This window comes from Mytilus edulis, chromosome 11, assembly GCF_963676685.1.
Source record: "Mytilus edulis chromosome 11, xbMytEdul2.2, whole genome shotgun sequence".
NCBI classification, from domain to species: domain Eukaryota; kingdom Metazoa; phylum Mollusca; class Bivalvia; order Mytilida; family Mytilidae; genus Mytilus; species Mytilus edulis.
Genome location: NC_092354.1, coordinates 20499704 through 20521863, shown reverse-complemented (window position 1 = coordinate 20521863; position 22160 = coordinate 20499704). Strand labels below are relative to the sequence as shown.

Below are 22160 nucleotides of genomic sequence, written 5' to 3'. Positions count from 1 at the left end.
CATCACCCTTATGCAGGTTAATCTTCATATGGATTAAAACAGTTGACAATTCAATTTGATATTGATATTTAAAATTTTTTTTTTTTTAAATTCCGAAAATATTTAGACCTTGATGATGGATCAAAATCATGATACAATTTTTATCTTTATTTTTTTTGTCTTAAAGCAAGAGCTTTGCAATGACCTAGAGGAATATGTTTCACTCAATGAACATGTTATTCGATTAACAATAGCCACATGGAAATGGTCAATGAAAATTAAGCAATATAAAAATAAACCATTGAAACAAAGTTGGAGTGTGAATTGTTTATCAAATGCAAACGTGAAGATACAGGTGTCCTTTCTAAGTGTTATGGTGAAACAGATGCCCTTTGTATCCATACATACACTTAATGAACTGTTGACAAAATTTTGACTTGTTTGAAATACTTACGATTTTTACCAATAGATTACCTCAATTGAAATTGGTAAAACCTTTAGCAATTTTGACCCTCTCAGTGATATTGTTTTCTTTTTTCAAAACTACCTCTGCCCTTTTTTTTTGGGGGGGGGGAGGGGGGGAATGAACTTTTTTTGGAAACTTGGAAGTTTGGAATAAGAATTAATTGTAGTTTTTCACGTAATATTTTGAACTGGAAAGGAACTTTGTGGGAAGTGGAAAGAAACAGAAAGGGCTGCGCTTTAGCTCATGATACGCCCGTTGTTTGAAAGACAACGGCCGTATAAAAATGGCAAAAAAGACTACAATGACAATGAGGAGCAGCAAGAAGATAACAGGGAAAGTGAAGATGGTGAAAGTGACTCTACTGAAAGTTATGATCTAAATGAGGAAGTAGGTGATAAAAGTAAGGATTTCATTGATGATGGGCGTATAAAATGGTAAAAAAGACTACAATGACAATAAGGAGCAGCAAGAAGATAACAGGGAAAGTGAAGATGGTGAAAGTGACTCTACTGAAAGTTATGATCTAAATAAGAAAGTAGGTGATGAAAGTAAGGATTTCATTGATGATGAAGATAAAGATTTCATTGATGATGAGGAGGCCTCTTCTCAATCTAATTAAAAACCGATCTCTCATCGCTCCTGTTTCTGATATGTCGCGTGGGAGATCTAACGAAACCGGCTTTGAGGTCACATGTGAGTGAACTAAAAGTTATGAATTAATAAAGATATGCAAATGAGTTGACGACCTATTAATAAGCCAATCAAAAAAGTTTATGAATTATTTTGACTGACGATTTCGTCGTAAATAAAATGAGTTACATCCCTTTGCCTTAGGTTAAACTTCCAAGATCGTGGAAGACTCAATTTCATTGGTCAAAAAAGACACACCTACGAGGTCACTCACATGTGACCTCAAAGCGGGTTTCGTTAGATCTCCCACGCGACATATCAGAAACAGGAGCGATGAGAGATCGGTTTTTAATTAGATTGGCCTCTTCTGAGAATGAAAATGAGGATTTTTCTGATGATGAGGACAGTGATTACAGTGAAGAAGACACTGATGATTAAACCTAGTTCAGCTTTTCAATATTTAGCATAAAAAACAAATATCCTTAACATTGGCATATAACATAGAAGTCTTCAATGCAATATAAGGAAAGTGATATATGATTATGGGTTTTAGTAATTCTATGGCTGATTTCCAAATTTTATAGTAGTTTGAAAGAAGGTAATTTTCTTGGGGTATATTGCTCATAGTTAGATTCTGTTGAACACAGTAAGGAATCCATACTAAATTATACAAAGATGTATGCAAAAGTTGTTCAAATGGTGCTTAATATGGTGGATAATGATTATTACCTTTTTATTGTTTAGAATATTCACAAGATGATCATATTGATAAATGTTTAGGAGACTTGATTTCCTTATTTTTTTCACAAAATAACACCCTTTAACATTTAAGGAATATTTAGTCACATGTTAGGATTTTCATGTTGTCACTTGTTCACTTATTATGTGCTATTGTAGACTAGTTATGTTTTATAACATTTTTTATTGCGCTCAACCCTTCAACCGAAACCGAACTCTATAAAAAAGCTGCAATCCTAAGGTATCATTTGTGATTGCAATTGCAACCAATTTTAACAAGAGTAAAACATCCTATATGCAAAAACAGTATTTGATTTTTATCCATAGCTTAGATAGTAAAAATGTTATCATAAAATGATATATGCCTCAGGGAACAGTTAGTATCTCAGGGACTGCTAATGTGCTTTCATCCTTGCAACCATTCAATAATAGTACAAACGTATGACATTCATGGAACCTATTTTTTACAAGAAATCTAATGTTTTAAATTGAACTAAAGATTTTACAAATTTTATGTTTTCATCAGATTTTATTAAGTATTATTTGTTACATCAATAGATATAAACAATTCACCAAAGTTTCATGGACATTGGTGAAAGCCTTTTTGAGTTATTGTCCGAAGTGTTAAAAATCCCCCTTTTTTTATGAATACAGCCCCATAAATCCAAAACTTAAAATCTGAAATTTATAAAAATTGAAAGGGAGCTTACATCAATAGATATAAACAATTCACCAAAGTTTCATGGACATTTGTGAAAGCCTTTTTGAGTTATTGTCCGAAGTGTTAAAAATCCCCCTTTTTTTATGAATAAAGCCCCATTAATCCAAAACTTAAAATCTGAAATTTATAAAAATTGAAAGGGAGCTTACATCAATAGATATAAACAATTCACCAAAGTTTCATGGACATTGGTGAAAGCCTTTTTGAGTTATTGTCCGAAGTGTTGAAAATCCCCCCTTTTTTATGAATAAAGCCCCATAAATCCAAAACTTAATATATAATAAAATCTGAAATTTAAAAAAACGAAAGGGAGCTTACGTCAATAGATATAAAAAATTCACTTAAGTTTCATGGAAATTGGTGAAAGTGTTTTTGAGTTATTGTCCGAAGTGTGGACGACGGACGAACAACGGTATACCATTATACGTCCCGTCTAAAAAACGGGCGTATAAAAATAAAGGTACTCAATACACTGAAAACCATATGTGTAACAAAAGCCTATGATTCAAATCAAAAACTTGGATCTCAAAACCCCTTTCATAATATTAAAATAATAACATGAAAACAAAATTTACATACATTACTACAAATGCTATCCCTGTTTGATAAAAATAAATAACATCTTGGAAAGAATTGTATGCTATTTTGTTTTTAATAATTGGGATTACTTTCTAAGAAAAAGCAGAATTTTTGGAGGTAATAAGAACTGCCTTTATGATCATCAACTTCATACTTTATTTGGACTATGCTATTTTTTTTTTAGTAATTGGGAATATTTTCTAAGAAAAAGCCCAATTTTTCAAGGTAATATGAGGCAAACAATATCACTGTCTTTATGATCATCAACTTCATACTTTAATTGGACTTAGTATATGAGTACACCTCTGGTGTATACAATTATGACTACAGTGTCTGTATTCTGTAACAAATCACCATGGTAACCAATAATTACTTACTTGTTTATAACAGTAAATACAGCAGCCGTATCTGTACTTTGTAATAAATCACCATGGTAACCAATATAGAACTTACTTGTTTATAACAGTAAATACAGCAGCGGTATCTGTACTTTGTAATAAATCGTCCCGACATTCTTCTAACAAAGCTAAACACATGAACAACTCAAACGTGTATTCACATTCTGTGTCTAGCCTGGCTGTCCTTGTTATTCCACCTAAAATACACAAAATGTGATTATAAATTATCTGTGATACAGACTTGTACAATAAAACTTAACCATAATCACTGATCCTTGGAATGACAGGTCAGGTGAAAAATTTGTAAGGGTTCCGCGGAACCCAGTGTCTCGCCTACTTTAGCTGAAAATCACAGGCTCAACAAAATGAGGAAAAAAATCAATAAAAATATTCCTCTTGATACTATACTTTGATTGTAAGAAGCTTCTGTCCAAGTTTAGTAAAAATCCAGGATAGTTTATGAATCTAAAAAGTGTTTAAAAACTTTAACTGCAGACTGTATGTTAAATGTTAACTGGAAGAACCAGATGCTCCGCAGGGCGCAGCTTTATACGACCGCAGAGGTTGAACCCTGAACGGTTGGGGCAAGTATGGACACAACATTCAAGCTGGATTCAGCTCTAAATTTGGATTGTGATTAAATAGTTGACACAGCATAGGTTTTGGACACAGAATGAATGTGGTCTTACTCTAATGAACTTAAAATATTTTTTTGCCTTTGAGCAATTCACTATGCTGTTGAATATTAATCCTCTCAAAAAAAGTTTGAAGAAATTTTCTTTTTATTTAAGAAATCTGAAATGAGAAAAATTTAACCCCCCCCCCATTTTTTTTCACATCCCCCTTTCCCTTTTTTCCAAAACTGATCTCAATTCAAATTTCTAATGGAGTTTGCAACAATAACTACTCATTTAAATACATCATAAAATATTAAAATGTAACAAAAGGTGCTTGTTATCACTGAATGGTAAAGATTGTTTTAATTTATCAGTTGGTAGTAAAAGTGAATATACATTGTATATTGTATAAAACAATGATTTAAGTTAATTCAACTACTATTCTGGACAAAGAAAGATAACTCCAATCAATTGAAAATTTCTTGCTATTGCACAATATTGTGCAATTAGATATTTCTTGCTATTGCGCAATACTGTGCAATTGAAAATATTTGCTATTGCACAATACTGTGCAATTGAAGATTTTTTGCTATTGTGCAATACTGAGCAATTGAAAATGTCTTGCATTTGCACAATACTGTGCAATTGAAGATTTCTTGCTATTGCTGAATACTGTGCAATTGAAAATTTCTTGCTATTGCACAATTCAATACTTAATATAATCATTTTGAATCCTGATTTGAACCAACTTGAAAACTGGGCCCATAATCAAAAATCTAAGTACATGTTTAGATTCAGCATATCAAAAAAGCCCTAGAATTCAATTTTTGTTAAAATCAAACTTAGTTTAATTTTGGATCCTTTGGACTTTAATGTAGACCAATTTGAAAATGGGACTAAAAATTAAGAATCTACATACACAGTTAGATTTGGCATATCAAAGAACCCCAATTATTCAATGTTTGATGAAATCAAACAAAGTTTAATTTTGGACCCTGATTTGGACCAACTTGAAAACTGGGCCAATAATAAAAAATCTAAGTACATTTTTAGATTCAGCATATCAAAGAACTGTATATGAAACTTTATATGAAATCAAATAAAGTTCAATTTTGGACCCTCAATTTTTGGGCCCCTAATTCCTAAACTGTTGGGACCAAAACTCCCAAAATCAAACCCAACCTTCCTTTAGTGGTCATGAACCTTGTGTTTAAATTTCATTGATTTCTATTTACTTATACTAATGTTATTGTGTGAATACCAAGAATAATGCTTATTTGGGCCCTTTTTTGGCCCCTAACTCCTAAACTGTTTGAACTCAAACGCCCAAAATCAATCCCAACCTTCCTTTTGTGGTCATAAACCTTGTGTCAACTCTTCATAGATTTCTAATTACTTAAACTAAAGTTATAGTGCGAAAACCAAGAAAATGCTTATTTGGGTCTTTTTGGCCCCTAATTCCTAAAAGTTGGGACCAAAACTCTCAAAATCAATCCCAACCTTTCTTTTGTGGTCCTAAACCTTGTGTTAAAATTTCATAGATTTCTATTCACTTTTACTAAAGTTAGAGTGCGAAAACTAAAAGTATTCGGACGAGGAAGACGCAGACGACGACGCCAACGTGATACCAATATACGACCAAATTTTTTTAAAATTTTGCGGTCATATAAAAACTAAGTCCATTTATAAGTAAAATACAGATACACAGGTACAAAATATTAACAAAATTTCCTTCTAAATACTAGCTTATGATCATAAACAAGCTTCTGTCTAAGTTTAATAATGGTACAAATTCAAAGTAGCATAAGAAAGTTATTTTAAATTTTTTTTTAAAATTTAACCACAGAGTGAATGTGTTGTTTCCTGGCAGAAAATCTAAGTCCATTTAAAAGTGAAATACGAAAAAAATGGATTTATTTTTTTGCAAAATTTACTTCTGTATATTATCTTTTGATCACAAACAAGCAACTGTCCAAGTTTGGTACAAACCCAGGATAGTTTAAGAAAGTTATTAAAATTTTAACCAGGTGCTCCGCAGGGCGCAGCTTTATACGACCGCAGAGGTCGAACCCTGAACAGTTGGGGCAAGTATGGACAAAACATTCAAGCGTGATACAGCTCTAAATTTGGATTGTGATCAAATTTTTGACATTACATGTTTTTTTTTTACACAAAACAAATGTCAAGATTTTACAAATCAATTAAAGATTTCTTTTAAATCTACAATTAAATAGTTGATCATGACACAGCATAGGTTTCTGACAAAGAACGAATGTGGTCTAATGAACTTAAAAGTTTTTTTTTGCCTTTGAGCAATTCACTCTGCTGTTGAATATTAATCCTCTCAAAAAAATGTTTGAAGAAATTTTCTTTTTATTTATGAAATCTGAAATGAGAAAAATTTAAACCCCCCCCCCTTTTTTTCACATCCCCGTTTCCCTTTTTCCAAAACTGATATCAATTCAAATTTCTAATGGAGTTTGCAACAATAACTACTCTTTTAAATACATTTTTTTTTACATCATAAAATATTAAAATGTAAAATAAAGTGCTTGTTATCACTGAATGGTAAAGATTGGTTGGTAGTGAAAGTGAATATACATTGTTTATTGTATAAACCAATAAAAAAAACTTCATCAGCAACATTTTATATTGGCAAATTTCCAATGAAGTTATTTACATAAAGTTATTGGCAAATAAAAATAGAAAATGACATCATAGTCATGTCTGGCAAATGTCCAACATACATTATCTAAAAACATTTTAGATAAGATAAGGAAAAAAAGCTTCATCAGCAACATTTTATATTGGCAAATTTCCAATGAAGTTATTTACATAAAGTTATTGGCAAATAAAAATAGAAAATGACATCATAGTCATGTCTGGCAAATTTCCAACATATATTATCAACTACTATTCTATACAATGAAAGATAACTCCAATTGAAAATTAATTGCTATTGCACAATATTGTGCAATTAGATATTTCTTGCTATTGTGCAATACTGTGCCATTGAAAATTTCTTGCTATTGCACAATACTTGATATGGAATCCTGATTTGGACCAACTTGAAAACTGGGCCCATAATCAAAAATCAAAGTACATATTTAGATAAAGCATATCAAATAAGCCCAAGAATTTAATTTTTGTTAAAATCAAAACTTAGTTTAATTTTGGACCCTTTGGACCTTAATGTAGACCAATTTGAAAACTGGACCAAAAATTAAGAATCTACATACACAGTTAGATTTGGCATATCAAAGAACCCATTTATCCAATTTTTGATGAAATCAAACAAAGGTTAATTTTGGACCCCCATTTGGACCAACTTGAAAACTAGGCCAATAATTAAAAATCTAAGTACATTTTTAAATTCAGCATATCAAAGAACCCCAAGGATTCAATTTTTGTTAAAATCAAACTAAGTTTAATTTTGGACCCTTTGGACCTTAATGTAGACCAATTTGAAAACAGGACCAAAAATTAAGAATCTACATACATAGTTAGATTCGGCATATCAAAGAACCCCAATTATTCAATTTTTGATTAAATCACACAAAAGTTCAATTTTGGACCCTTTGGGCCCCTTATTCCTCAACTGTTAGGACCAAAACTCCCAAAATCAAACCCAACCTTCCTTTTATGGTCATAAACCTTGTGTTTAAATTTCATAGATTTCTATTTACTGATACTAAAGTTATGGTGCAAGAACCAAAAATAATGCTTATTTGGGCCCCTTTTTGGCCCCTAATTCATAAACTGTTGGGACCTCAAATCCAAAAATCAATCCCAACCTTCCTTTTGTGGTCATAAACCTTGTGTTTAAATTTCATAGATTTCTATTTACTGATACTAAAGTTATGGTGCGAAAACCAAGAATAATGCTTATTTGGGCCCTTTTTTGGCCCTTATTTCCTAAACTGTTGGAACCAAAACTCCAAAAATCAATCCCAACCTTCCTTTTGTGGTCATAAACCTTGTGTCAAAATTTCATAGATTTCTATTCACTTAAACTAAAGTTATTACTTATAGTGCGAAAACCAAGAAAATGCTTATTTGGGCCCTTTTTGGCCCCTAATTCCTAAAATGTTGGGACCAAAACTCCCAAAATCAATCCCAACCTTTCTTTTGTGGTCATAAACCTTGTGTTAAAATTTCATTGATTTCTATTCACTTTTACTAAAGTTAGAGTGCGAAAACTAATAGTATTCGGACGACGACGACGACGACGACGACGCCAACGTGATAGCAATATACGACCAAAAAATTAAAATTTTTGCGGTCGTATAAAAACTTGAACCACAGAGTGAATGTTATGTTTCCCCGCAGAAAAACTAAGTCCATTTATAAGTTAAATACAGAAAAAATGGAATTTTATTTTTACAAAATTTACTTCTGGATACTATCTTATGATCATAAACAAGCTTCTGTCCACATTTGGAAGTAATCCAGTATAGTTTAAGAAAGTTATTAAAATTTCAAAAACTTTAACCACAGAGTGAATATTTGTGGATGCAGCTGACGACGACAACACCATCTACGACTGAATCTAGGATCGCTTAGTCTCGCTTTTTCGACAAAAGTCACAGGCTCGACAATAAAATTGAGAAAGGAAATGGGGAATGTGTCAAAGCGACAACAACCCGACCATAGAGCAGACAACAGCCGAAGGCCACCAATGGGTCTTCAATGTAGCGAGAATTCCCGCACCCGTAGGAGTCCTTCAGCTGGCCCCTTAAAATATGTATACTAGTACAGTGATAATGGATGTCATACTAAACTCTGAATTATCAGGGATGATTCCACTATATAGTTTAGGGCCGCTTTGCGACCCTAAAATTGGCCAGCGGCCCCAAAAAATATTTGTGAATATAAATTCCCAATTCATGAAAATAAAATAAAAATCGGTATTTCCGGAAAAGTTGAGGACTTTATTCGTTATAGGTTGAAAAATATAGGTAAACAATTTTAGCAGCCGGATTTAATTGATTAAAATGTTATGGGATTATTTGATCTCGTAAAAGTAGATCGCCCAGCAGGTTGATCAAAAACATGTTTTTCAAAATTGGTGTGAAAGCAGACCTCGGCTAAGAGCAAATTCAAATTTTGATATAATATTGATGAATCCATTTTAATGGGCGACGATCTGGTAAAAGAAGATCGCCCAGAAGAGCTGCATGGTTATATAATTTGATGAAAATAAATTATTTTATATTTTTCTCTATTTCATCATAAGACAGAAGTTTGAGCGTTTTTGAAAAATAATGTTGATTAATAAGACCATTCATGAGATACGATATGTCACCATTTAATATGGAACTGTTTCAAAAGTTATGAAAATGATCCTTTCTTCTTTAGAATACAATTAACTTTTTGAGAATAACTTTCCGCTGCATGCATAAATCGTTTTAAGTTAATTTCAAATATTCTTTTATTTATTTATGAAATCTACAATTTTTCCAAATAATTTTAAAGTTCACTGGTCAATTGCTTTAAATATCTAATCTATTAAGTACACTTTTGTAATTGTCTTTCTGAATACGACAATGGACCAGTTCAATTTGAAATACATTTTAATCTAGGTAAAGTTATAAAGATGACCTGTTGAAAAAGTACCAAATGGATGATTTTTTTCATTGGTTTATATGGCAAGCCATTTTGCTATTTAATTTAATTTCAAGATATCTTATACACTTTATAAGATATCTTGTATAGTTTATAAGACATTATATAAAATATCTTACAGATTATATAAGATATCTTATAAAGTTTATGAGATATCTTATTAACTATATAAGATATTTTATAACCTATCTGTATTGTTTATAAGATATCTTATAAGAAAGATATTCATAAGATATCTTTATAACTTAAGGAGATATCCTATAAAATATATAGTTTATAAGATATCCTATATAAATTTCTTTATACGATATCCCATAAACTATATAAAAAAAACTTATAAACTATATAAGATATCTTAAAGATATCTTATAAACTATCTTATAAACTCTTAAAGATATCTTATAAACTATATAAGACATCTAATCTGCAATATATTCAAAAGAGATCTTTAAAACTTTAGGAGATATCTTATCAAGTATATAAGATATCTTATAAAATATATAGTTTATAAGATATCTTATATAATTTTCTTTATAAGATACCCCATAAACTATATAAGATATCTTCTTAAAAGCTATCTTATAAACTATTTAAGATATCTTATCTGAAATATATTCATAAGATATCTTAATAACTTTAGGAGATATCTTGTCAAGTCTATAAGATATATTATAAAATATATAGTTTATAAGATATCTTATATACTTTTCTTTGTAAGATACCCCATAAACTATATAAGATATCTTCTTAAAAGCTATTTTATACTATATTTAAGATATCTTATAAACTATCTTATAACCTATCTTATAAACTTGATAAGATATCTTAAATATATCTTATAAACTATATAAGATATCTAATCTGAAATATATTCATAAGATATCTTAATAACTTTAGGAGATATCTTGTCAAGTCAATAAGATATATTATAAAATACATAGTTTATAAGATATCTAATATAATTTTCTTTATAAGATATCTTATATAATTTTCTTTATAAGATATCTTATATAATTTTCTTTATAAGATATCCCATAAACTATATAAGATATCTTAGAAATTATATGAGATGTCTTATCATTATATAAGATATCTTGTAAATTATAAAAGATATCTTGTAAATTATAAAAGATATTTAAAAGATATCTCGTATACTTTATTAGATCTCTAATAAACTTATGAGATATTTTATAAAATATATGAGATATCTCATATAGTAAATAAGACATCTTATGTAAATGAAACTATAGAAGATATCTTATATTAAATGAGATATCTTATATATTACATGAGATACCTTGACATTTGATTAAATAGTAAAACGGCTTGCCATAGATTTATGTAAACTGGTATATATGTTTATGTAAATGCAATGCCTAGGTTACTTCGAAGTAAGGCGTCAAAGAAAAACAAAATATAATAGCCTTTCAAGACGTTATAATTATTTGGACTAGTGCATCATGTGCAATGATATTCATGTAATACAACTTCCCTGGTCTCAATCCAATAACTTTCAAGTAATCTGGTGATCATATCTATGAGATCAGAATCATATCTATCATAATCAGTAGCCCATCCATAATTATTCAAAATGTTACAGGAAAATGATATGATTTCGTCATAGATTTTATGCATAAAAAATTCCCAATTGGGATAAAAATTCCCAATTCGATGTTCAAGGGACCCATTTGAAAACACCTGGAATCATCCCTGATTATACACAAGAAACTAAAATTAAAAATCATACAAGACGAACAAAGGCCAGAGGCTCCTGACTTGGGACAGGCGCAACATTGCTGCGGGATTAAACATGTTTATGAGATCTCAACCCTCCCCCTATACCTCTAGCCAATGTAGAAAAGTAAACGCATAACGCACATTCCCCATTTCCATTCTCAATTTTATTGGTTTACCCATACCCAAGAAACCCAAGAAAATTGGTATCCAACAAATAGTAATGAATACACAGTACCATAGATAGTGATTTCATTAATTACTCAGCTCATAATAAGTGAATATTTCACATGATAAAAAAAACTCTAAAACAGACATTGAACCATAAAAAGGTCAAGGATACTGGATATATATCAGACAGAAACTTTGTAACATAAGATATCTGCATAGAAGGAAGACAGCACCTGGGAGGTATTCTACTGTCTGTAATTTCAAGCATAATACAAATAGTTTATGTTTTGACTGCCATAAAAGTTGTTAATGAAATGAATCTTCAAGAATAAATGTGTTAATGAAATATATGTACAAAAACAAACGTGTTAATGAAATATATGTACAAAAACAAACGTGTTAATGAAATAAATGTACAAAACAAACGTGTTAATGAAATAAATGTACAAAACAAACGTGTTAATGAAATAAATGTACAAAAAATTAATGTACAAAAACAAACGTGTTAATGAAATAAATGTACAAAAAATAACGTGTTAATGAAATAAATGTACAAGAACAAACATGTTAATGAAATAATTCGCACTCTGTCTAACATGTCTAAGCTGTTAAACATTGCAAAGAGATAAAAGTAACAAAAATAAACTCATTTAATAAAAATATAAATTTCATGCAATTTTCCAAGTCAATTATCCTTTCTCTTTTATTTTCCTTTCTTAGCATTAGGTAAATGTACAAATCCTTCAAATGTTCATCAAATTTATTCAATTGATGCTGGCAAAATAGACCAGTAGCTTTATACGACCGCAGAGGTTGAACCCTGAACAGTTGGGGCAAGTATGGACACAACATTCAAGCTGGATTCAGCTCTAAATTTGGATTGTGATTAAATAGTTGACACAGCATAGGTTTCTGACACAGAATGAATGTGTTCTAATGAACTTAAAATTTTTGTTTTCTCTTAGAGCAATTCACTATGCTGTTGAATATTAATCCTCTCAAAAAAATGTTTGAAGAAATTTTCTTTTTTATTTATGAAATTTCAAATGAGAAAAATTGAACCCAATTTTTTTAATCACATTCCCCTTTCCCTTATTCCAAAACTAATCTCAATTAAAATTTCTAATGGAGTTTGCAACAATAACTACTCATTTAAATACATCATAAAATATTAAGATGTAAAAAAACTGCTTGTTATCACTGAATGGTAAAGATTATTTTAATTTATCAGTTGGTAGTAAAAAGTGAATATACATTGTATATTGTATATAACAAAGATTTAAGTTGATTCTGGACAAAGAAAGATAACTCCAATTAAAAAAAATCTTGCTATTGCACAATATTTTGCAATTAGATATTTCTTGCTTACTATTCTGGACAAAGAAAGATAACTCTAATTAAAAAACAATTTGCTATTTCACAATATTGTGCAATTAGATATTTCTTGCCATTGCGCAATACTGTGCAATTGAAAAGACTTGCTATTGCACAATACTTAATATAATAATTTTGGATCCTGATTTGGACCAACTTGAAAACTGGGCCCATAATAAAAAATCTAAGTACATTTTTGGATTCAGCATATCAAAGAACCCCAAGATTTCAATTTTTGTTAAAATCAGACTAAGTTTAATTTTGGACCCTTTGGACTTTAGTGTAGACCAATTTGAAAACAGGACCAAAAATGAAGAATCTACATACACAGTTAGATTTGGTATATCAAAGAACCCCATTTATTCAATTTTTGATGAAATCAAACAAAGTTTAATTTTGGACCCCGATTTGGACCAACTTGAAAACTGGGCCAATAATCAAGAATCTAAGTACATTTTTAGATTCAGCATATCAAAGAACCTAACTGATTCATTTTTTGTCAAAATCAAAGTAAGTTTAATTTTGGACCCTTTGGACCTTAATGTAGACCAATTTGAAAACGGGACCAAAAGTTAAGAATCTACATACACAGTCATGACAGTTAGATTCGGCTTATCAAAGAACCCCAATTATTCAATTTTGATGAAATCAAACAAAGTTTAATTTTGGACCCTTTGGGCCCCTTATTCTGTTGGGACCAAAACTCCCAAAATCAATACCAACCTTCCTTTTATGGTCATAAACCTTGTGTTAAAATTTCATAGTTTTCAATTTACTTATACTAACGTTATGGAGCGAAAACCAAGAAAAATGCTTATTTGGGTCCCTTTTTGGCCCCTAATTCCTAAACTGTTGGGACCTAAACTCCCAAAATCAATACCAACCTTCCTTTTGTAGTCATTAACATTGTGTTTAAATTTCATTGATTTCTATTTACTTAAACTAAAGTTATTGTGCGAAAACCAAGAATAATGCTTATTTGGGCCCTTTTTTGGCCCCTAATTCCTAAACTGTTGAAACCAAAACTCCCAAAATCAATCCCAACCGTTCTTTTGTGGTCATAAACCTTGTGTCAAAATTTCATAGATTTCTATTAACTTAAACTAAAGTTATAGTGCGAAAACCAAGAAAATGCTTATTTGGGCCCTTTTTGGCCCCTAATTCCTAAAATGTTGTGACCAAAACTCCCAAAATCAATACCAACCTTCCTTTTGTGGTCATAAACCTTGTGTTAAAATTTCATAGATTTCCATTCACTTTTACTAAAGTTAGAGTGCGAAAACTAAAAGTATTCGGACGCAGGACGACGACGACGACGCCGACGCCAACGTGATAGCAATATACAACGAAAAATTTTTCAAATTTTGCGGTCGTATAAAAATGGTGCAGAAAATACAATATTTGAAGCAATTCATACAAAGTCTAAGGATTGCAACTCCTGCAGAAATCTTAGAAGGCATAATGTGACAAACAAGAACTGTTATTTCTGTTGATTTTACTCAAGATTTTAAACATTTCTTATCAATTGATTCCGGCAATACAGAGAAAATACAAATACATTTTGTAATTGGGATATTTGTCCAAGGGGCACAGATGATGCCCCTGCTAGCATATAACATTATAATACATCACTCAAGAACTGTAAAAGTGACACTTCCAAAATTTGAATTTATCTGAATTTTGTGGTAATAAGGATTGTTTATAGGTTTCAAAACATCATCATTAAGAATTTACAAAAGCTATAAAAAAGATTGTGTTAAATTATTTTGTTTTAATTCTTTTCATCATAAGGAAAGATAACTCAGATTTGTGATTTGAACTTAAGACCTTCTGTCCTTGGGCCCAGAACCCTCCCTAAAGACCACTTTAATTTACTTGAGCTTTATGTCCTTCAGCCTCAATAAAAAGTATCTGTGCTTTCCTTTGAAATGCAATCTAATTTAATTAGGGCTATTCCAGAAAAAAATGTATTGGGGGGTTGGAAGGCACATTGTATTAATAATACATGGGTGATGGGTATCAGAGCAACTTTTCACACTATAATGCACTATAATTCTCAATTACGATTGTCTGGGTGGCGGGTGCTGACAAAAACTGCCTTCCAACCCCCCATACATTTTTTTCTGGAATAGCCCTTAACTAATTTGATGATAGAGTTTTTCAGGTATTGCTGATGCACAACATCACCAATGTCGCAAAAACAACATGTGAAATTTGGATTGGATGAATAATTATCTACCTCTAGGCATGCAACTGTATCATATGTATGCCCTTAAGGGGGCTCGCGGGTCTAAATCAATTTTTTAATTTTATATAGGATATCGCTATATTTTTCTATAAATGAACTTTATCTTATACTTAATAGAAAATAAAATACAAAAATGGGGTCACCGTTCATTTACGGATTTTTGGACTCCAAAATTTGGGGCGAGCAAGCGGTTGAAAATTTTAATAAAAAAATATTTAATTTGCAAATTTTTGAGGCAAAGCTTGAAAAGTAAAGGCGAGTGATTATAATTTTTTTTTGTAAACATAAAATACCGGTAATCGGTTTTGACAATATTAAAACTTGATTTGTCACTTGTACTTTGACATTTCTTTAATTTCTGAAGTATTTTTTCCCTGTTCACCAAGAAATAATTAAATCTGGTCTATGTATGTGTGACTGACAATGAGACAATTCTCCATCCAAGTCATAATCAGTTTGGGGGCAACCCCTTAATGTTATAAATATACCTTTTACATGTTTTATGAGGGATCAATATAAGTTATAATATATTTGTTTGTACAAAAGGGCTCATATTTTCTCAAAGCACTATATATCTATCTGGTATTAAATGGTCAAAACATTTTGAATTTTGTAATATTCCTGGACTTTAACCATGTTAACACATTTAAAATTTTAACAGTTTAATATTATTCAAAATAAGTGGACCCCTTTTTAGAAAAGTTGTTTACCGGTAAAATATGATGTAACTCTCCTCTTTTTGAATACAAAATTCTAACTTTTCAAAGGTTTTGTATAGAAAAACTATACAAATCCTTGGTATTTCTATTTTCTTTTCTACATCAGTAAAATGACCCCTTGTCTGAGGGAGGGTTGTTCTCAACCAGCTGATAATAACAAACACAGGTCAAAGTATGGCCTTTTACACAGGGCTTTGATACAGACCAAACAGCAAGCTATAAAGGACCCCAAAATTAGTAGCGTACACAATTCGAACTGGAAAACCAACGATCTAATTTATATATCGAAACGGGAAAATACCAATGAACAACATCAACAAACACTAACTGCTGAACGACAGGCCCCTGAATCAATCAGGACAGGTGCAAAAACATGCAGCGGCTATGGATAGTTTTGTTTCGCCAGCATACAATATAATTGCAGTTGAAGGCAAATCCTTCAAAAGTTCTTTCAACTTACTTCATTCTAACAACGAACATTTTTTGCTGGGGAATATAAGTAAGGGGAAAAGAAACCAATTTTTTGTTCTTTACAGGTATTTGCGCTGTTATAAATTTATATCGGAGCACTCCCACTTTGGATAAATAGGTTTCATGCTGAAACAAATATTCTCACAGATATTTATAGTGTGGTGGGATGCTTTTATGTTTAAAATCGTTATATACAGTGTGGTGGGGTGATTTTATATTTAAAATCGTTATATACAGGTTAGACTGTGATTTTAAAAACAAATGTTGATATCTTTTTATAATATTTACCAAAAAAAAAACGGTGCGGGAAAAGGACATGATTACATATACGGATGCAGGAAGCGGGAATATAAAAAAAAAAAAATTCTGTTTTGAGAAAAATAGGTGCGGGCGGGTCCGTCGAGCAAGAAATCAAATTGGTGTGGCCTAATAGGAGAAATAGAGGTAATATCAAAATAAAAAAAAGAACTTACTTACAGAAATCGCTCAAATTTTATAATAGTTTAGTTTAAGTACACAGTCAAAGATATAAATCTATAGGGTTATTAGAGAAAAATAACATATGCTTGTCATACATGTCAACCTCTGACAATGGGAAATCATGTCATGACATGATATGATATGTCAAAAAGCGTGTGAAAACGCGTGAGGTAGATGATGACTTGTTGATATGAATGTGGTAATTTTCATAATTTCATACAAATTTGTGAATAAAAAAAACAATATATATTCTACTGTGAACTTTTATTGTATTAAACAGTGGTTTGTTATGTTGCTTCTAAAGCACCACCACTAGGCACATATTCAAAACAACTGCCAGTTTCAAGTTTAGTTATATTTATTTGATAACAGCACACAATACAAATGTAACATAGTCAAGTTCTGATCAGAATTCAGTGTCAATTTCTTTATAATTGAAAAGGCTCTCCCACAATAGGAATTGATATTTGACTGAATTAGCTTCATCAAGATTTGAAAGAATGTCATAATGTTTTGTTTTTTTTGGCAATGTAAAATGTCATCTATTATCTCTGCCATTGCTCCCATTGCTATTGCCTGGTTAAAACTGGGTAGTTCATCAGAAGAAAGCTGGTACTATGAGAGCTGATCCATCAGTTCTGTGATATTTTTAGAAATCTGTTGCCGTGTTGGCTAGATTTGAAACTGAAATTGAAAAAGAAAAATGTTTTAAAATTTGATTTCCATTAGATAAACATGTTAAATGCTTATTCAAATAGCTACATTATATTTCTCCTCTCACATGTATTGTTTTTTATCATTGCAACATAGAATGCAAAAATTATGCGTTACTTGTCACTCGATCATTTAAACTCGAACTCCAAAATATAAATGATAAATCTTGAATCTTGCCGTACTCATCGTTTTGGCTTAACAATCGGCACTTTAGACGACGGTACAGGCCCTGAAAGTGACCTCTTTCTGTGCACATTTCCCCTATCAAGTAAATTGAAAGAAAGTCAAAAAGAAACAAAATCGTTAAAACTAATCACAAACTACTTACCTTTTACTGTTTGTCCATATAGAAAAATAAACAATACGGCAGCCAAACAATTACTTCGAATTTTTCGGTATTTATCGCCGAATAAGGAAAAAACCCGAGAATAGCGATATCACTAACGACCAAAAAATGAAAAGAACGAAAAAGCGTGTTATTGCGTGTAAAAAGTGGTGAAAAGCGTGTACACGCCATGTGACAAAATCCTTGCGTGTAAACCGTTGAAAAAGCGTGCATTACACACGAATATCATGTCACTTGACATGTATGATGCTTGTTATTGTGGATAAAAAAATCAAAAAACTGTGATAATATATGTATGTTACATGTTTCAAAGGAACAATATACATCATTAGTTTTGTTAAAATTTATACAAGTTCTATTGATATTACTATTGTCTTTATGTATACTTAACTATAGAAAGATATAACAGTTCATAGTTTGCCAATCATGCATAGTATACCTATGTTATTACAGAAAAAAATATGCCTGTAATAACTAAAGGGCGTTATTACAGCTTCTCTACATCACTTCAAAGCATTTGCTCAGACATACATCATGCTTAACTACAATGTAGTTTGATTTATTGTAAGAAGTAATGATCAGAGCATGTAATGAGGTTCTGCGCAAGCTTCCCAGTAATTCCCAAGTGTCTCATATAATAAGTTACATGCCTTTAATAACTAAGCCTTGTTATTACAGCTAAGTTAATCACTTAAAAGACTCATCTCATTGATTTACCATGGTTAATGAAAAATGTATTAATCTAAATCAAAAATTAGTTATCAAGGCTATGCATTTTGTTTCTGCACAAAGTTTCAAGAGTTCCCTAGAGCCCACTAAAAATTAAAATATTTATGATTTATTTTACAAATAACAAACATATGTTATTACAAATTTAGTAAATTTAAGGATTAAAGAGTAGACAACTCATGAAAGTATCTGTAATAACACATGCAAGTTATTTTCTGTAATAACCCTATAGAGTTATATCCCTGACTGGTACAGTTTTATTGAAAATAATAATAAAAAATATAGGTCACAGATGAGTTCAAAAAGATATTTCAATTCTACTGCCAAAAAATTGCATTTCTGTACCAAAGGGAGATAATTTGGAGCGTTTCCAATGATATCTACATTTTACAATTCATCCTGGGCCAACACGAATTGATTTTGTTTAATTACTTTTGTACCATATGATAAAGTAACAACTACTAAAGGTAAAACATAAAATTTGTAATGAAAAACAAATGTTTATTTTTTTCTGAAATTTTTATACCCTCGAGTCTCCTTAAAATAATAACATTTAACAGCAAGTACCTAAATTTTGGAATTCCTTCATGGTCTGTTTCCTACGGGCAGTTTCTGCCTCTAAAGACGAGAGTTCCAAATGATGACTACTAAGTATCTCAAAACATCTGAGTGAATCTGGAAAAGGCATTTCTCTCTTAAATCCAAGTAACAACCACCTGCAAATCAAACATACCGTATATACTTTATTTTCATACTAGTTGATTTTTTCAGAAATTTTATAGGATTCAAATACATACTATACACAGCCAAATATGGTAAGTGGCCAATTTTCACAGTAAATGACAAAATGTCCCAAAAATACTTTTACTTTTTACACCTAAAACCTTTTTTTTTTTAAACAAATTGTAATTCATTTATTTTCAAAAGTATCAATTTTCATTGTTTGAGAAAATATGTATTTTCAGCGATAAGGTTCATGGTTTTCATGGTTTTGTCAAAATCTCAATACAAGCTAATTTTAGAAAATATTTTCTTTGTTGAACATTCAATCTTGCTTATACCCATGAAATCCACCAAAAAATTGGTATCCAATCAAACATTATAGAATCTGCAGTAAACTTTTTAGGATTTAAATTCCAGCTTAACATAGTTTTGCTGTTGTAAGGTATAAGAACAGAATTTTTGAATGACTTCATCTATTGTAATCGTTTAGCAGTGGACAACATATCAAGTTAAGAATAGATTTTACAAACTTTGGCCTACAAAAAAAGAAATCAAGTTTTTATTTTTACAAAACCTATTTCTTTGTGATTTTCGTAATAATGTGGTAATAAAATAAAATTCTGCCATTTATTGGAATTATCCTTTTGGAGGATAATGGCTTACTGTACATGTGGATTCATTATTATTTGTCATGTTCGTTGGATACCAATTTTTGTGGATTTTGTGGGCACAGGTGAATCAGGAATTCAAATATTCAATGAATTGCAAATTTTCTATAGTTTTGTATGCAGACTCGGCAGAACCACAAAATAAAATATACATGAAAGTACAGGCATTGCTCAATCCATGCCAAATGGTACCCATACAAATAAATGAATTCACAATATTTAATCAAAGTGCTTGTAAGCAGTAAATGGTAAAGATTGCTTCAAATTATCAGTGGGTGTAAAATTAAATATTGCATAGGTTGTAGTTGATTTAACAGCTGTTCTAGACAAAGAAAGATAACTCCTATTTTTAAAGTAAGGTTAACAATGACATTATTTATACTTTTAAACAAATTTTAGATTGCTGTACCATGCAAAAGTTATGATATTTTTTTGACAAAAGAAACCTCACTTTGTGCCGTGAACATCTGAGCATATTTTTTATCCATAAATTCCTTGAAATGTTCATGGATAGGATGTATAGAATGTTATGATCAATGCACTATATTTTGTGTATCAAAAAAGGTAGTGATAAGCCTTGGAACAATGCAATCTTTAAATCTAAAAATCAAATACCTATGACAAAACATTAAGTCTCCCATATCATGTTGTCGTAAATGCTGAAGTAATTCTAAATCCATCTCTTCTAAAAGTTCCACAACCAGTTCTGAAATTAGAAAATGTGTGAGTGTTACAAGTAAGATGTCTGTATGCATGCTCTCTTCAAATTATATATTGAAAGTTTCAGTATCCCAAACCCCAACCAGATGCTCTGCAGGGCACAGCATTATACGACCGCAGAGCTCAAACCCTTTACAGTTAGGGCAAGTATGTACACAACATTCAAGCTTGATACAGCTCTGAATTTGGATTGTGATTAAATAGTTCTGAAATTAGAAAATGTGTGAGTGTTACAAGTAAGATGTCTGGTGCAAGCTCTCTACACATTATAAACAGAAAGTTTCAGTATTCAAAACACCAAAAATCATTCACCTAAAAAAACAAGCATTCTGTGAGTACTGCATAGCAATACATAGTCCTCTACCAATTAAAAATTCATGTATTGAACTTGATCTCAAACTTGTCACGGTGTAAATTAATATCAATAAAAACTACATCGGTAGGGGACTAATAGAGTAGCAGGTGCACAACTTAATTTTTTCAATCTTTTTTTTTAAATTGCAAAAATTGTGATGGTATGGGTTTTTGCAAAAATAAAAACTCAAAGGAGTAGGTTCAGTAAGACCCCTTTAAAGGCCCTTTTTGGCCCCAAAATATAGCAGTTTTACAAAATTGTGAAAATGTAATCCCTTAGCTATTTACTGGAAAGAATAAAATTGAGAATGGAAATGGGGAATGTGCCAAAGAGACAACAACCCTACCATAGAAACAAACAACAGCAGAAGGTCACCAACAGGTCTTCAATGTAGCGAGAAATTCCCGCACCCGGAGGTGTCCTTCAACTGGCCCCTAAACAAATATATACTAGTTCAGTGATAATGAACGCCATACTAATTTCCAAATTGTACACAAGAAACTAAAATTAAAATAATACAAGACTAACAAAGGCCAGAGGCTCCTGACTTGGGACAGGTGCAAAAATGCGGCGGGGTTAAACATATTTGCTTCTGCTACATAAATATGGGCTGTTTGTGACAATACAATGCACATATATCGGGTACTAGCATCATGAAGTCATGCTAAATTACTGAAATCTTCACAATTTTAGCATTTTAGTTAGATTTAGACGGTTTCCGTCTTAAATGAAAGTGGCCGCATTCGTGTTCATTCATTGCATTGCAATATTGCAATTTAAGTTGTATTTGATGATAATACATGACATATTAATGCATTAAAAAAGTTCTGAATTTACAACATGCTCTAGTCCTGTAAAGTTTAATGACATACCAATTTTTCTGACCATGCCTTCTTCTGTGAAGTCTTGTTGTATCTTTGACATATAATGCGAGAAACACCAGTAGGTCTCCACC

At 31.0% G+C, this 22160-nt stretch overlaps 1 protein-coding gene across 2 annotated transcripts in view; it reads right to left on the bottom strand.

Annotated features, from left to right (window-relative positions):
• LOC139494667 (uncharacterized) overlaps positions 1 to 22160 on the bottom strand; it is a 38912-nt gene that overhangs the window by 3155 nt on the left and 13597 nt on the right. For both annotated transcript variants that reach the window (XM_071282830.1, XM_071282831.1), the window contains exons 8-11: positions 22078 to 22159; positions 20746 to 20836; positions 19307 to 19455; positions 3567 to 3708 (exon numbers count right to left, since the gene is read on the bottom strand). In XM_071282830.1, coding sequence (XP_071138931.1) covers positions 3567 to 3708; positions 19307 to 19455; positions 20746 to 20836; positions 22078 to 22159 — 464 coding nt within the window. The remainder of the gene's footprint in view (positions 1 to 3566; positions 3709 to 19306; positions 19456 to 20745; positions 20837 to 22077; position 22160) is intronic.